This window comes from Cavia porcellus, unplaced genomic scaffold (genome assembly GCF_034190915.1).
Source record: "Cavia porcellus strain 051 isolate PalLab524CR breed Dunkin Hartley unplaced genomic scaffold, mCavPor4.1 scaffold_15, whole genome shotgun sequence".
NCBI classification, from domain to species: Eukaryota; Metazoa; Chordata; class Mammalia; order Rodentia; family Caviidae; genus Cavia; species Cavia porcellus.
The window spans coordinates 43,865,346-43,882,468 of NW_026947498.1; the positions used below are offsets into that span (position 1 = coordinate 43,865,346).

Consider the following 17,123-nt stretch of genomic DNA (forward strand, 5'->3'; position numbering starts at 1 on the left):
ATTTAACATGTTTAACATGGAAGTTTATTGCCCTGAACTCACCCCTCCAATAGCCTTAATTATCTAATTTCTATTTCCCATTTCCATTTCTTGGGTAACTATTCAAATAGATGCCAAAACTCAGTTATCTGTGAGTCTCTTCTCCTTTACTCTCCACTTATAACTAGTTGTCCTATGAACTTTTATTCTGTTTCCTTTGTACATCTGTTGACTTTATCAATACTACTGTCATAGTAAACAAACATGCCTGAGCATGCTATACCTGGAATCTACAATGTTCTCAACTTTTAGAAGCAAGTTCAGATTTTACCTCCTTTATGTGGTGGTTTGTTCCCATCCCAGGCAAGTTAACCATATTTTTCATTGTGTACATACCTCTTCCAAAGTCTACATACTGAGAGAGTGATGAGTGTCTTACAAGACTGTAATCTCCAAGTTCCTTTCCTCTCATCCAGAGAGGAAGGGCTCCACCTGATCCCAGCTTTTGTCTCTTCTTTATTTTCTCATCCTCTTGTGGTCTTTCATTCCAGAGAACCTCAAGAGTCACAAGGGTCATGCCACATGGTACCCAAACAGGTACCAGTAAGAGGTTAGAGGGTGAGGGGACACTTAACAAGGGGGAGAAGTGCATTGGTATACATCAGTATTCATCACTTGAGTATATTGATGTTGGCTTCATCAAGTGTAAAGACTGGGGTATTGAAACAAACCTTAATCTCTAGGACCACAGTTATAAACAGGCTTGTGAGACACCCTTCCCCTGGGGGCAGGGGAGGAACTGTGATTCCCCGAAGGCCAGAGTGAAGTCTTATTAATCAGTGTTCCTAGAGCTTTCTTTTATTTCCCTATATTGGGTGAGTAGAAAAAAGAACAGACAGATAGTTAAATTTGGACAATGGGTACTGCATTAGAACACATTGAGTACGAAGGCAAAAAATTAAAAATTCTCAAGATGTGCATTTCTTCATCAATAGCATTCACACAGAATACTGTACTAACATCCCTGAGAGAAGCTGGAATTAATATTTTGTTCATGTGTACTTGCATTTGAGTGCTTTCATTCTGCTGACACCCTAGAACAATCGTTGGCTGAATCTTTAGACAGTGGTTGGCAGGCAGACCCGGGACCCACCTAATGAAGGCCTGTGGCAGGCTGAACTCCATTGTTGTCTAGGCTGAGGCAAAGACCGTCTGTTTTAGATCAAAATTGAAATTATAATTATATAAATACAAATTTTGTAGGTGTTTATGTTGAATAGCATTATTCTGCTTATTTTTTGTTTCTAAACTTAGAAACTTTTTTTTTCTTGTTGAGGAAATTTGAGTTTCTGAAAAAAATGTCTTAAGATTATGAGGGAAAAATTAGGCAGCTGAAATATTTGAGGAAACTAAAAAATCTTTGGCAGATTTACAGTATAGATTCTAGAATAGCAAAGAAGCTGAGAATTGAGAGGGAAGAGAAACATGATTTTTAAAAATTGTATGTAACTCTAAGAAGTTTAAATGTGAAGATTTTCAATTAGTTTAGCAAGTTGTTTCATCCTCATTTGGAAAGCAAAGAATTATGCTTTGAAAAGAAAAGTAAAGTAAAGTAAAAATTGAATCAGTAAAATAATTATTTGTGACGTAAGTGATTTTTTAAGGTTTAATGATGTCAAAAGCTATCATCTCCATGTGCTCATAATTTTATTTTATCTCAGACCAGTGGTCTAATTTTGTAGTACTCTTGTGAATCTCTAAAATGTTTTTAGGATATTTGTGATATTTTAATGAGCACTCATAATTGAATGCTGTTAATGGCTGTGAAAAATGAAATTCATACTAGTTATAGAATAAATTATGATTTTAGCTCATTTTGATCCAGAGAAAGTATCATAGGAAGTTACAACAAAAATAAATGAAATAAGCCAAGCAGGATGGTGAATGCCTGTAGTCCTAGCACTTAGAAGGCTGGGGCAGAAGGATTGCTGTGAGTTCAAGGCCAGCCTACACTACATAGTGAAATCTTGCCTCAAAAATAGGAACAGTCAAAACACAAAATGTGTTTTTCATATATCTGAACACTTTCAGCTTGTCAACTGTTGTGTCTTCTACCAAACTGACCGTTTATGCTATGAAATGATGAGGAGAGGTCTCCTCTGATTTAAGATGCTGCCTGTTACTGTGAAGTTGGGTGGGTGAGGTGGAGCAAATGGGATCAAATTGCAGTCAAAGCCTAGAAAAGGCTAAATTAGCCAGGTGCATGCCTGTAAGCCCAGCACTGCAGAGGCTGAGGAAGGAGGATCATTGGGAGTTCAAGACCAGCCCTTACAAAGTGAACTCAAGGTCAGCCTGAACTGCAGAGCAAGACCCTGTCTCAAAAAGACCTCCCAAAAAAGAAAAGGCGAAACTGTCCCAAAATGCTGACAGTGTCACAAATGCAGAGCCTTACAAGTTATGTTAAGGTCCTAATGTAGAAAAAGGCTGTGTTTACTCAGTCATGCACCTAAGGTAGGGAACAAACTTAAAATATTGCTTACTTGTAATCTTTTTGCTTGCTTCAGAGGTCCTGAACATTTTTTCAGCCTTTCATGTGCTAAGTTTGATTAATGGTTAGTGGAATGCTCCTTTAAACTGTTGTTTTGAATATGGATTAAAACAAAATGAGCTGAACAGATGACATTATAATTATGCGGCTCTTGCTTTCTTGTTGATCAGCTTCTTACAACATTTTATCATGTGAACCTACAGTACCCTAAGGTGGTTTTACCTTGGTGTGTTTTTCTGACTCACTCTTGAGCCTTCCTTTTATAAGGATTTCGGATGGCAGGTGACTGATACTGTTGGACGTGCATTCCATTTAACAAGTATGTGAGCCAACATGTTTGGAAGGCAGGGTGAGTTGGCACATTGACCTAAAACTTTTTGGAATCTGAGTTGAGCATTAGGTGAAATGGCAGCATGCTTTTCACTGTAGCAGCTTAATTTTTCCTCGTGCGGAGTAGACATGAATGTGTTTGCTTTACCGGTAACTTAATTATGAGCAGGTAAAATGCACCTTTCCCAGCATGTAATGTCTGCAAAGAATGTCCATATTTTGTTTTAATACATGTTAAGACTTCATGTTTTACCATGAAGGGATCACTCTGCACTTTAATTTGAATTGTGGCACCATGTTACTGTCTCTTTTGATCTTCTTAACACTTTTAAATAATTTGACAGTGTTGTGGATTAGCACATACAGAAATGAGCTGGGTATGGTGGCACATGGTTTGTAATTGTAGCACTCTGAGAGGCTGGGCAGGAAGGTTGTATGTTCAAGCCCAGCTGGGCAATGGTGAAGTGGTCTGTTTAAGTGTGATTTGTTTAAAATAATAGCTCTATAATAGTAAGGAATAAATTTAAATAAACAGAATCCATCCTTTCATTTGCCTCTACTTACCTCTTTTTTCAGTTTGTCACCTGGATCCTCCAGTCACAGTAAACTCCTTAGAATCTGATACCTTCTTAAACACACACACACACACACACACACACACACACACACACACACACATCACATAGTACATTTTAGGTCCCCTTTAGAGGGTACACTTCCAGGAAGCATCCCCCAGTTACCTCATCTGCCCTCATCTCTAACCCATTCTGGGCGAATTAGTTTTGCACTGGGTGCCTATTTGTGCTATACTTGTTTTCCCTTTGCAGCATTCTCTACACAGCTTTGTTTAGGTTGCACTGACTGTTCACAGTGAATTATAAACTACACAAAAGAACAGGGCCATCAGTTTTGTTCACAAATGTCTCCCTGGTGTCCAGCATAGAGTCTTGTCATGTAATAGCTTATCAGTTCATCTGTGTTATTTTTAAATGATGCTACTTACTATTTTCCATTTTGTTTTCAGATTCCCCAATGTGAGGACAAAAGAAACCATGCTGAGAAACTCATCTCTCTTGCAACACTGGAAGATCCCAAAAAGCCAAATGACCTTTCCGGTTTTACTTCAGATAGCAAAGCGGGAGAAACTGACAGACAACCAAAAGAAGGCTTTTTTCACTTTCTTGGTAACTTGTTTAATATCTCAGGAAAATCATCTCTTGGTGAAGTTAAGCAGTCTTCTTTCAGAGATGACCACGATAAAACTGAGCAAGATTCACAGACTCACTGTGACAGTCATGCGAAGGGTACCAAAAGGGAGAGGGCTCTCTGCAGTGGCTCATTGGGAATCCAGGTCCTTCCAACGAAAGAACAAGAGTCCAAGTCAAATGAACTCTCAGATACCTTTTCTTTGGATACAACACAAGATGGTGAACAGGAAAACACTGATTTGCTGAAGTAAGTTTAATATTTAAATGAGCCAAAAAGAATTGGGCTTCAGAGCTTGGCTCTTTGGCCTAATTTCTAATCCTTATTAATTGGAGGGACTGGGAAAAATTAGGGCATATAATTTGGAGGCATGTTTTAGGAATTTAACTGAAATATGTACAGAGTATTTCTGATTATGTACAAAGGTGTTCAGTTATTGGGTCCTGACCTAGATCCCCGATCTTCCAAACGAGTATGCGGCGAAAGTTTAAATAAAATGAGACAAGTGGTATGATTTTAGGGCTCCAGAAGGGTCAAAACCCTTAGCTGAGCTTGAGACTCTGAGGGCTAAGACAAAGACTTCTCTGAACCGCTCACTTTTTATTAGGTCCAACAACAAGGGGCGGGGAAACTGAGGAAAGCTCAAGCAATGAGCAGGACTTAGGGAGTCACTTCAAGGATGTCTCCAAGTAGTGAATCGTGTCAATTTAGTAGAACTGTCTTATCATGAAGACATGGTAGAAGTGAGACTATAGTAATAATTCCTGCAGCTGCAGTCTCTATCTACTTAATTGATGTCTGAGCCAAGTGTCCACAGCTGTGGCCTTATCTTGCCCTTTGCAGTATCTCTGGCCTCACAAGCCACTACAGGCCTCAGCAGGGACCAGTGATTCATAGAGGTTCACTTACTATGAATCAGCTCCCATCGCCAGGCAAGGGGCCTAGGCCTAGGATAAACTCACAGATAAACATAGAAAGCCAGTTAGTAAAATTTAAATCCTGCTAAGAGCTGCATCGTAGTGGTCTCCAACATTCAATAAAATAGTATTCATAGTATTAGCTAACAACAGAAAAAAATGACTAAATTGTACATCCATACTATGGGGTTGTTTAAAGTAATGGTATGTAAAGGATGTATTCCCTGCTACCACAGTTATTAGTATTACTTGGAAATCATTAGAAATATAGGTGAGCTAATTCAGACTGCTGACTCAGCATCTCTGAGAATGAGCCCCAGCAGTGTCACAGTTTTTCCAGGTGGCTTTGTGGTCACTTTTACTTGAAATCCAATGTTGTGAAGTAAATTAAAATAGTAGAGAATTGAGTGGAATGGCAAGTTAGTGGTTTTTCTCTTTTTGTTTTTTCAGGTTTATTTGGTAGTGAAAGATAATGAAAAAGGATACTGTTCTTCCTAATCCTTGTTAGTAAAAGCCCTCTTTGTTAAATGAATCAGTGGTAGCAAATTGCTGCAGCAGGTTGTTTGTATCATTGAAAGCTCTAGAAGGTTTGCCATAACTGGAATTGCTTTGTTATGAACCATCTCAGCAAAGAAAAGTGATTCTTAATGAATGAAGAAGAGAAAAGACAACTGCATTCTCAGTTTGATGGAGTGGCAGATTTCCTTCAAACCTGGCTTTGGAAATCCCCACAACTTGTCAGACTTCAGATTATACTTTAGTAATGCCTATTCACAAATATCAATTTAAGAATTATAATTTAAAAATTGAATACTATTTGGCAGCAGTTTATTTTGACATTTAAATTTAAGGATTGGTCACAGCTGACTTTACATGTTACTTAAATAATATATTTAGAGAACTATTTACTAATTAGAATATGCATATTAAGTATTTACTTGATTTGGTTTTATGATATGAATTTATTAAAAAGGATATTTTAAAATTGTTATTCAAATCATGAGCATATTAAATGTGAAATGTTATTTAAAAATTAGAGCTTGTATATTTAAAATTAACTGAATTGTTTCACATATAAAAATTTCTAATTTTTTAATGCATAGGGAAGAGTGAATTAACTAAAGTTTCGAATTGCCTTTCTCATGGAAGAATGACACAACTTTTTTCTTTCATAGGTCTTTACAATCATAGTATTAAAAAAGATTGACAGTTTTACACAAATTAATCTGTACTGTATAACATTGTTCATTAACGTACTATCATTTTTTGTGGTTACTGTCAATAGCATTTTAAAAATTGAAAAAAATTTAAACCTGTTATTCAAAGTGAATTGAATAATCACCAAAATGCAATATAAATTATTTCATCTTAATTTAAAATGATCTTTTAATTGTATTTATTTGTAGTTCAGTATGTAAATTTTATTTTTAATATTCATAATAAAATCCAATAGGTAGGCAATTTAGATTGTTTTCAATATATTAACTCATGATTTTTGGAAAACTTATATAGGAAAATACTTTATTATTATTTATACTTATTATTTATATTTTTTACAGGCTCATGTCCAACATAATGTGATGCTCTTTTGTGAAAGCTCTCAAAAAAATTTTTTTAGATTTTCCAAGATTTTCTTTAAGTAGAAAAATTAAAATCCTTCCCCACAGTGAGAGAAAATACTTAAGTATAAATTTTGAAAGGAAATAAATATTTTGTTTTGTTTTTTGATATGGGGTCTCACTATGTAATTCAGGTTGCCTTGAATTTGCTGTGTAGTTCAGGCTGCTGTCAAACTCATGGCAATCTTCCTGCCTCAGTTTCTCAAGTGCTGGGATTAAGGTGTGTGCCATCATGCCTGGATCAAAAGGAAATAAATCTTAATGCTAAAAAAAAAAAAAAAACCTTAATCATATTCTCCTAAAAATAGATACTTTTCCTCCAAGGCTAGATATTATTTGCAGGTGGCTGTTACAAATTTTTCTTTGACAAATGACACATCTGTGGTTGCCTTTTATATAACATTATTAGATTTATCCAGTTTAGAATACAGCTATATTAAAGAGCGGTTTAATAAGCAGTCACATGAAAAAGTTATATCTTGGACTGCCATTCCAAATGTTTCAGGTTTTCAAAACATATGCCTATTTGCTTATATATTTGAAATTTTTAAAAAAATTTTTGAAGTTGCTTAATATTTCCTAAGTAGGTTTTTTCTTACATTATTTGGGTCACACACCTTTCAGATACAGAAAAGCTATATATGATTGCAGAGTACATGAAATACTCTCCTTTCTTCATTGAGCTTGTGAAAGATACATCTTTTGATTTCCCATTTTCAAGTGACTTCTACAATTATATATTTTTGACATTTTATTTTAAACACTTAAAAAATGACAGTTTTATGTTCTTAATACTATTCAGTTGTGGTAACCTATGAAAGGATGGTATAGAATATAGACACTGTTGGCATGGCTAACCTTTTAAAAAGTTGTAGTATAGCTCCTTAGTAACTGCAGGGACTAATTATAAAACATGAAGCTGAGCTTGTAACTTTGATGTTCAGTGCTTTAAAAATGTTAATTGTTAACATTAAAATGCATATTTCAGTTACAGATGTATGGCATTTCTATATAGGATGCTGCAGAAGACTATCTGCCTAGACATTTAAACTAGTGTATATAAATCTATTTAATTATTGTAGTTGAAAGTATTCAGAAAGCCTGAAAAAATGTAAAACATTGATTCTTGTCTCCATATTCTAAAACTACAAAAAGCATTATTATAGTAAGTTGAAATTTAGTGGACTTTTTCTTGTGACTTGTATTTGAGTCTTTTCACATCACAGTTGCAATGACTCAGGAAAAAATACTGTGAGATCTAGTGAGGAGGGAGAGGGCAGTAAGAGGACATAAAGTTACTACACCTAAAGAATAAAATTATGATCCTTATTTCTATTTCATATTTTAGTTGACATTGTGAACATTTTTGTGGTATTCATGTCTTCAGAATTATATTAGTGAAGTTTAGGGAAGAAAATTGTAGTCTATTGATCTTTTGCTTTTATTTAGATTTTCTCCATTTTAATAATGTTCTGAAAGGTGCTTACATTTTCTGAATGATCTGTGTATTTTGATATATAATTTCACTAATCACTGTAGTTTTCCCATATGTATTTTTGCATTCATATGTATTATCGTAGGAAGGCTATCCAACTTTTGACTCTGTTTAAGTCTTTAACCAACCAGAAACTCATGCAGCACTTAAAATCACTTTTGCAAGGCAAAGCTTTTCTCTTAACACACCTCCTTTAGTTGCTTTACAATTGACAGTAAAAAATAAATGAATATAGCAGTTTTTTTTTTTTTGCAACTGTGGTGTGCTAGGATTTTATAAGCTAGTAATATGGCCTTAAATGAATTATTTCAACTTAAATTCAAGAAATATTTAAGAAGTACTTTACAGTTGATAAAGTTTTTATATGTGAAAGGAGATTTACGTTGTTTTATCATTTAGGCAGGTCTAGCATTCTTAATGTCACTACTTTAAAGTGAGGATAAACTGTGTGTTTTTATAATAAGAAATGAGTTTCTTATTCACGTGGACTGTGTAGTAACTTTTTGGTTAATGGTATATTTAATAAAAAAAATCAAGTAGAATACTCATCCAGTCTTACTATGTATATTTTTATAATCAAGACCCTAAAATATATGCTTAGAATTTAAAATGTTTTGATATTAACTATAAGAATGAAAATATTAGTCTAAAATAGGTTACTCAGTATTGTTACTTTATTTATTAATTCACAGAAAGGTTTTAAACATACACCATTTTTTGGATCTGGTTGGGGGCATTCAAATATACAAATATGATTAAGACAGTGCTTTCATTCAGGCTACTGGAGAGAGAAATAACTGCTTAGATGTTTGTAATTTACTGTGGTAAGTGTTGTGTCATGTGCACCCATATATCAGACTAAAAGTCCATTTTAGGAGAAGGGCCAGCTTTGTAAAGAACATTTGTGAGCTGAATCTCACAGGTTAAGATTGGGGTCAGTTTCTCTCTGGTGCTAGAATGAAAGGACAAGGCATGGTGTTTACCAAGGGTTGCACAGCAGCATGCTTTATATGAGAACTCCCAGAAGCAGATGCATTAAAGGAATTTGGATGCTGAGAGCATTAGGAAGTACATGCCGGGTTTGGTTCTGTATTTCTTGAAGAAATCTTTTGCTTTCTGCATTTATCCAAGAAATTTAATACTCAGTAAATAGTTGAGTATTTGAAAAATTTAACAAGGGAGATTTTAAAACCAATTTTGTCTTTTGATTAAGTTAATAAATACGTACTGTTTACTATGGACTGGATATCTTACCAGGTATTTTTCTTTAAAGTTTCTTCAACTAATGTGCTAAAAGTTGCTGTTCAAACTCAAATATAAAAGTAAAAAATAGAAACTTGCTATGATACTTTGAAGTGGTAGAGAATCACAATGGTGTATCTGTACTTGTGTGGTACTGATCTGAGAAACAAATCCAGTGAATTTTTTAGTTAAGTGCTTTGAAATAAAAACTAGAATCTTAAGAGTTGAAATTGTCATCATGTGCTTTCTCTGTTGTCCACACAGAAAGATATGTAAACAGGTAAGAAGGAATGGTTCTAAAGAGATCTGTTATTCATGTTACCTTGACATTCACATGCTGCCAGTCAAATCTTTATTATTTTTAATAAAGGTAATTTAAAACATTCTAGAATTTCTTTTGCAAATCAGTACATGTGAAGGGAAGTGGTATATGAAAGATATTCTTTACCATAATTGCTGGGATTATATATCCTGATACTCTCATGCTGTTTCTTTTCATAGACAAATTGATGGTAAACCAGAGAGGCCTTCAGTAACATATGCAACATATCAAGGGCCCAGACAAATTAAGAAATACTTAAAGCAACATAACATGTTGGAAACTGTGAATTCCTTAGACAGAGAAAATGAAAGTTCTGACTCCAGTACAGACACATGCATCGACCCTGGAAGCCAAATGAAGGCTGGGATAGCACTGCTGTCGTCAGAAAACATAGACATATCCATGGAAACCTGTTTGCTTGGAGACCCACTAGAAGACAGTAATTACAACAAAACAAATCTCAACACAGAAGTCCATCTGACATACAACCCAGAACTTAAGAATATTGCCACTCTTAAGGATGTTTTAAATAAAAATGATCCTGGGACACCTGAGAAAAGTCAGTCATACTCTTCTGTGTCTGACTCGAGCTATACTGTTGGAGAATCTGCCTTACAGCACCATTTAAATTGCATATCAGTTTCTCAGACTGACAGAAATTTGGTGTGTGCAGCATCATTTACAGGAAATAGGAGTAGCAAAGTTCATTGTAGTGCAGAATTTCAAAGGAAAACCTCAACAGAAAATATTGTGAGGGAAAACTGCTCTCTGATGAATGATGGGCCACTGTTGCAAAGAGAAGAGCACACTGATCCTCAGAGACCTGCTGTTTCTGATTTCTCTTGTAGTATATCTGATGAGAGTGACACTACCAGACTGGAAACTACAAATTTGTCCACTCTGAATAAATCAATTAGTAATGAAGATCTGCAGTTGCCAGAGAATGAATGTTCTGACAAGCAGACTGTAGATAACTCATCAGTGCAGACTGCCAGTGATGAGAGCACTTTTGCTCTCCAGGGGCATCCTGTGACAGACACAGAACTTGGGAATGAAGGAAAGAAATGGTCTGCCCAAGACTCACAGAATTTGGCCTTTACAGAAATAAAGCAAGAAACAGAAAGTACCTCGACTGGTGAATCCGTGATTCCAAATCATATAAAAACTCCAGAAGACAGAATTGAATCATTATCCAAAGATAATGACCAATTGTTTGAAATAGAAACCAAAAAACTTGATTTTGGGCCACATGACAAGTCTCATATTACAAATCAAATAAATCACAGTGATCTTGCACCTGTAAAACTCAAGAGTGAATCATCAGTAGTAACATGCTTAGAAAATAAAGTAGCACCTAAACTGAATGTTGAGTTTAATAGAAATCATGATTCTCAACCTCCTCTTTACTCTGAGAATTTTCAACAAGCCAGAGGATCACCTGGTGATAAAACATCTCTTGGTCTTGACTGTAAAAAATCAAATTTTCATACTTTACCTTCTGCCTTTGTTTCTGGAAGTAGCATAGTGAGTAACCTGGATATCCCTGTTTTAAAGAATGAAGGGTTTTCTGTGCCTGTTAAAACTGAAAATGCCAACATTGTTCTTTCCCATTATCTTAGTAAGTGTTCAGAAGAAAATGTGGCAAATAATGTTGAAACTTTAGACAGGAAGAGTCCTTCTCCCTTTCACCTTGAACATGCATCTAAAATTCTTGAATGCAAGGAAGTGCAAGGAAGTGCTGAAACCTGTGGCACTCACTCACCTGGGATGGACCCACTGAGCTTTGAGACTGGAAACTCCTCTAAGGATCATATCTGTGTTTCACTTCAAGACTCTAGCAAAGCAGAATTAGTGCCTTCGAATGTTTCAGTAACTGAGACCATCATAGAGAAATCTAGTTCTCTTTCTTTGGAAACCAAAACTGATATCACTGCTAAAATTTCATCAAAAGCTGAGGTTGATGGTCAGAACAGAGCTCCTCTTGTTGCACATCATGGAAAAGGAAAATCTGTATCCTTGTCAGAGGTATCAGTTTCCCAGGTGGAACCCAAAGACATTTTTCAGGATAAAATTTGTTCTTCTCTGTTAGAAATTAGAAATGAGCCAGCAAAACCCATTTTGTCAGAATTAAGTTCTACAGAGTTTAAACAGGACAAAATTTCTCAATTCACGGAGTGTAAGGGAAAACATTCAGATGCTGGTTTTGAAGACTGTTGTGAGGCTGAGGTGTCTTCTGCTTTCAAGCATCAACACCTACGAGAAACAGAGGGAGACGCCTTAGGTGATCCTCCTTCTCTTCTCAAAAATAATCTACCTGGAGTTTTACCTCCAGATCAAAAGGAGGAAGTCACTAGGAATATGGCTCAAAGTTGTGATGCCAATCCTTGTATGATACATCACTCTTTGGATATCTGTGGGACTAAAAAGTGCTCTGATCTCTCAGAAATGGTAGAACTTGACTTAACTAAAATTTCTTCAGAGTTCCAAAGCACACAAGTAAATTCACCTTTTCTGGGTTCCAGTATCAATTTGAAAGGTAATATGTTTACATGTGAGGATTCTGACTTGCTTAATATGTCTTCTGAATTGACAGCAGAAAGAAAACCCTTATCTTACAGGAAGAGAGAAAACATTCATTTGCTGGGTGATGGGATTGATAGTCCATCTTCTCCCACTCATCACTCTGAGGAAGTTAGCATGGTTATGAATTCACATAGTACTTCAAAAAATTTCAATTCTGTGCAAGTTACCAGAGATCTCAAATGTGAAGGTGCCTCTATAAATAAGTCCCTGGACTCCAGTAGCTCTTATTTGGAACTAGAGACATTTATCCCAACAGGGGCAGAAGTGACCCTGTTTCAGGAAAATGTTGGGATTTGTATTGGTACAGTACTTCCTGATTTCTCAAACACTGCTCAGTTTGACAGACCTCTGCAAGCAGGGATGGAAGCAGTTGCTGGAGCCTCAGTGTCAGTTAACAGCTCAGATCAGCAGTGTTCTGAATCATCTGCTGAGCACTCAGAAGCAAGGAGAAGCATACATGACCAAGTTTTGGACCTGAAAAGTGATTTGCTCAAAAAGGCTGATACATTTATTGAAGAGGTTTTTCATTCTGTCAGGGAAGAAGTAAAATCTACACAAACAGTTGGTACTTGCCAGGAGCACATAGCCATAGATGGTGTAATGAATTCAAGTACCCGAAAAAAAGGCATCCCTGAGAAAAACCCATCAGAAGTGGCATTAACAGAAATCCAACAGAAAGACTGTTTGAAAGATCAGGGCATGGAAAACACGTCAGAAGCTGAAGAACAGAAGGACTGTGTTTCACCTACTGTTGGTGAGACAAGTCTCCTTTTTTATTCCGATAGAATGAATGTGTCTTGTTTGTTAGAAGATCAAGCTAGAGAGTTAGTCAATAAAGTTATTTGTTCAGCCCAAGAAACTTTAAGATTTGGTGCTTTTGAGGATATTGACAGTACTTCAGATTCTGAACTTCAGGTTAACACTTCAAAAATTCTGAAAAGTGATAGTGTTAACCCACATGATATAGTTAGGGAGTTCTTGGTATCAGAAAAAGCAATAAATCAAAGCACATGTGAAATTAGTGAAAATAAAATATTGAATAGATTCTTATCCATAGGTAATTTAGTTAGTGGCACAGAGTCAACTAAAGAAAGAGAAATTGTTGTTTACCAAAAATCCTCAGTTTCTGGAAAAGGAGCTGGAAAGTCTGACAGTATAAAATTGCAGAAATCAGGTACTATTTTACTGGCTGAAGACATGTCCAATGAAGGATTAGATGACAGGATAAAAACACAGTTATTTGTTAATAAGAAGTATAAAGAAACAACAGGAATAGAGGATATAGATAATTACAAAACTGGGACAGATGATACAGGAACTCTTGTGTTAAATTTCAGGTGGCCTTCATTTGGGAATAGTGACATGCATGCACCCAGTACATCCAAAAGCAGTTTGTCTGATAGTCTTGTATGTGTATCTGAAAAAAGCTTGCCAGGACATAGTAAAAACACACCCCTTGTACTGTCAGAAATAGGGAAAGTACACAAAAAGGATAATGAAGGAAAAATTGACCACATAGCTTCCATGTTAGAAATGGGAAAAACAAACAAAAGGGATGCCGAACTGAACATTGCCAAGCATGAGGTAGACCCTCCTATGTTAGACACACAGAAAGCATGTAAAAAGAAAGCTGAGTTTAATATTACAGAAGTTGAGTCAGAATCTCACTTTTTTAAAATGGAAGAAGCATACCAAATGGATGTTGCACAATGTATTGAAAAACCAGAGGGACTACCTGTCGCTTCAGGAATGGAAAAAGCTTACCAGATGAAGAATCCTGAAGGGGCCACTGGGAGAACCGAGGTGATGATGCCTGTTGTGTCAGAAAGAAAAAATAACCACCCAAAGGATGCTGAAGGGGATATTGTAAAGAGTGAGGTGACACCTGTTACAAGAGAATTGGAAAGTAATTACCAAAAGCATGCGGAAGGGGATGTTGGCAAGACTGCAGTAACATCTGTTACATTAGAAGTAGAAAATACCTACCAAAAAGATGCCAAAGGGATTACTGAAAAGGCTGAAGTGGTAGCTGTTACATCACAAATGGAAGACATTTATCAAAAGGATGGGGAAGGGAGTATTGCAAAAACTGAGGTGACACCTATTGGATTAGAAATGAAAAATATTTACCCAAAGAGTACTGAAAAAGATATTAAAAACACTAAAGTGACACCTATTACTTTAGATGTAGTAAATTACCAGAAGGATGCTGAGGGACTCACTAGAAAGAGTGGGAGCCCAGTGCTGGAACTAGGAACTACTTACCAAGAAGATGCAGAAGAGGTTATTAGGAATGCTGCAGTGGTACCTTTTGTATTAGATGTGAGAGAAACACACCAAAGAGCAGCACATATCTTTGTAGAGATAAACAAAACTTGCAGGAGTGATGCTGAAGAGACCAGTGGAATATTTATGTCGATACCTTCTAAGATGGGAATGGAAGTATCATCCCCAGAAGATCTTGATGAAAATATTGGGCAGTGTGAAGTATCCACAGTAGACATTGAGAAAACACATGGAACAAAACTAGAATTGACCACTACACAAGTGGAGGCCATGCCTTCCATATTTGAAACTGAAAAGATACCTCAAGAGCATGCAGAAGGGAGTGTTGGAGAAATAGAGGAAGAACTCACTGAAATAAAGGAAGGCTTGATACTGCATGCTGATAGACTTGCATCACACTTCAAGGGGTATGAATCACCTACATTAAGTAAGGATTATGAGGGCTACCCTGCCTTAGCAGTGCCAGAGTTTCAGCCGGAAGATACAACAGTAAGGCTCAATGAAATGATGTCTGTTTCTGTAGTATATGATAAAAGGAGAGAGCAGGATTATAGCAATGAAAAGGAAGAATCTAATTTAGCCTTTGTTTCTCAGGAAGAACAAGATAATTCTTCCTTTACTATACTGTATGAGGAGCCCCTTCAAGATGAGAAGTACTCTTCTGTAGAAGTAAGAGGAGCACGGTCTGTCTTGTTTCCTGATATGTCTTCTGATAGCTTGCCTGTTCTGGCATGTGAAAGGTCTGAGAGTAGAACTGACCTTGTCCATTGTTTTGAAAAAGATATTAAATTAAGTGAGACATTTGATGGTGATAGTTCAGAAATGTTTTTATCAGTGGAGGCTAAAAGGTACAAAATCTATCCCTTGGCTTTGAGTCCCATTTATGAGGATGATAGCTCACAGGAGGATATCTTGTCCAATGAGGTCTCACCTGGTCACCATGGCTCCACAAAATCAAGAGAAAATGCAAACCAGTCCTCTTCTGTATTATCACTTCTCCAGTCAGTATCAGAGCGTTTAAAGATGAATTTTGATGAAGATGATAGACAAGTGACTGAAGAGGAAGAAGAGGAGGAAGAAGAAACATTGTCTAAAGGTCTCGAAGCTCAAAGGAGGGATCATGTTACCTTCCATGTGCCAGATCCTTCCATCACATTTTACCCTGATGATGGTGATGACCAGGAATGCACTGAAATTTCTAAGACTTCACGTGCAATGTCAAGTGAACCTGTCACCTGCAATCAGCAAGTTGGTCTCTGGCCAGAAAAATCTTCATTGCTACAAAAATCTGACCTTAGTTCTAAACTGCATTCTTCTTTAAAGAGTGTTTATCGTCAGTATTTGCAGACTTCTCAAACTTATTCCTCAGAAAAAGGAGCCAGATTTGGTGGAATTTTTCAGGAACCAGTCTCAAAATACTTCGGTGTTCAAGACAATCCAGACAGATTGAGCCCATTTATAGAGGTAAGTTATTATTAACTAGTGAAATACAGCTTTGGGTCATGAAATTATTTAAAATCTTTAAAAAAAAATCAGTGTTCTGGGGTTGTATAAAGTGTTTTTAAAAATCAAGTTATTTGATATGTATCAGAATCCATGAGCCTATCATTACATTGAAAAAACAAAATTGCTTGCTCAGATTTTCAAAGGCTTAGCAGAGAAATCTGTTATTTCAGTTTTTAACTAACATTTTTCAAGCTAAAGTGATAACATTGCAAAATTCTAAAGGTAGTGTATGTGTAAGAGTTATACTTTCTGTTTAGGTTATGTGTGTCATGAGAATAATTTGCTTGACTTCTCATATAAAGCAGGGTGATAAGCTGCCTGATTTGAAGAAGAGCTAAAAATAGTATGACGCAAATCTAGTTTTCTTTACTTTTCCTTTCTTTTTGGGGGGGATGTTTAGAAACATTTAAGTTTATAGAGTAGAATATCCATTGAACATTGGCCCTACCTTTCTGGCATCCTCAAGATCATGGAATTTTCTTGAGGATTCTCAAACCTTGTATCTTGATCTTAAACAGCCTTACTGGAAAATAGTAATAATACTTGAATAAAGTAAAATCAGTTTAGAAAAAATCAGATTTAAAATAATGTTTCTTTCATAATGCCCATTGCCTACAAAATCAAGTGGAACCTCTTCACTGTGATTATAAAGCCCTCAAGTTTTGTTTGGTCTAACTTTGCCTCCCTACGCTCTGGTTACACATTCTGTATTTCTTACCGCTGTACTTTGTTCTAGTGTCCCTATTCCAACCTGACACTTTTTGTTTTATTCATTTAACAATTATTTTTTAAGATCCTTCATTACTATTTCCTCAAAGAAACCTTTTCTAAACCTTCTTGTCCTATCACCTTACCTCCATGCTAGTCTCATTTTTATAACCGGATATTTTCTTTTTATTTTACCTGTGCATTTAATTAGTCTTTCCTGTAGAAATTACTCAAGTATGATCATCTGTTTCCCCTGAATCAGTAAGTCTTAGAGGGCAGTGATACTCTATTACTTACCTGCTTATTTGCCTTCTGTGCTTTATATCTAGAGAAGCATTTTGTTCATAATGGTCCCTCAGCAAACTGCACTTATGATTATTAA

The 17,123-nt window shown here is 36.0% G+C and overlaps 1 protein-coding gene across 1 annotated transcript in view; it reads left to right on the forward strand.

The window, feature by feature from the left end:
- The window catches only part of Crybg3 (crystallin beta-gamma domain containing 3), an 86,616-nt gene that overhangs the window by 28,106 nt on the left and 41,387 nt on the right, over positions 1-17,123 (forward strand). Inside the window, exons 3-4 of the mRNA XM_063224804.1 lie at positions 3,882-4,312; positions 9,838-15,991. Coding sequence (XP_063080874.1) covers positions 3,882-4,312; positions 9,838-15,991 — 6,585 coding nt within the window. The remainder of the gene's footprint in view (positions 1-3,881; positions 4,313-9,837; positions 15,992-17,123) is intronic.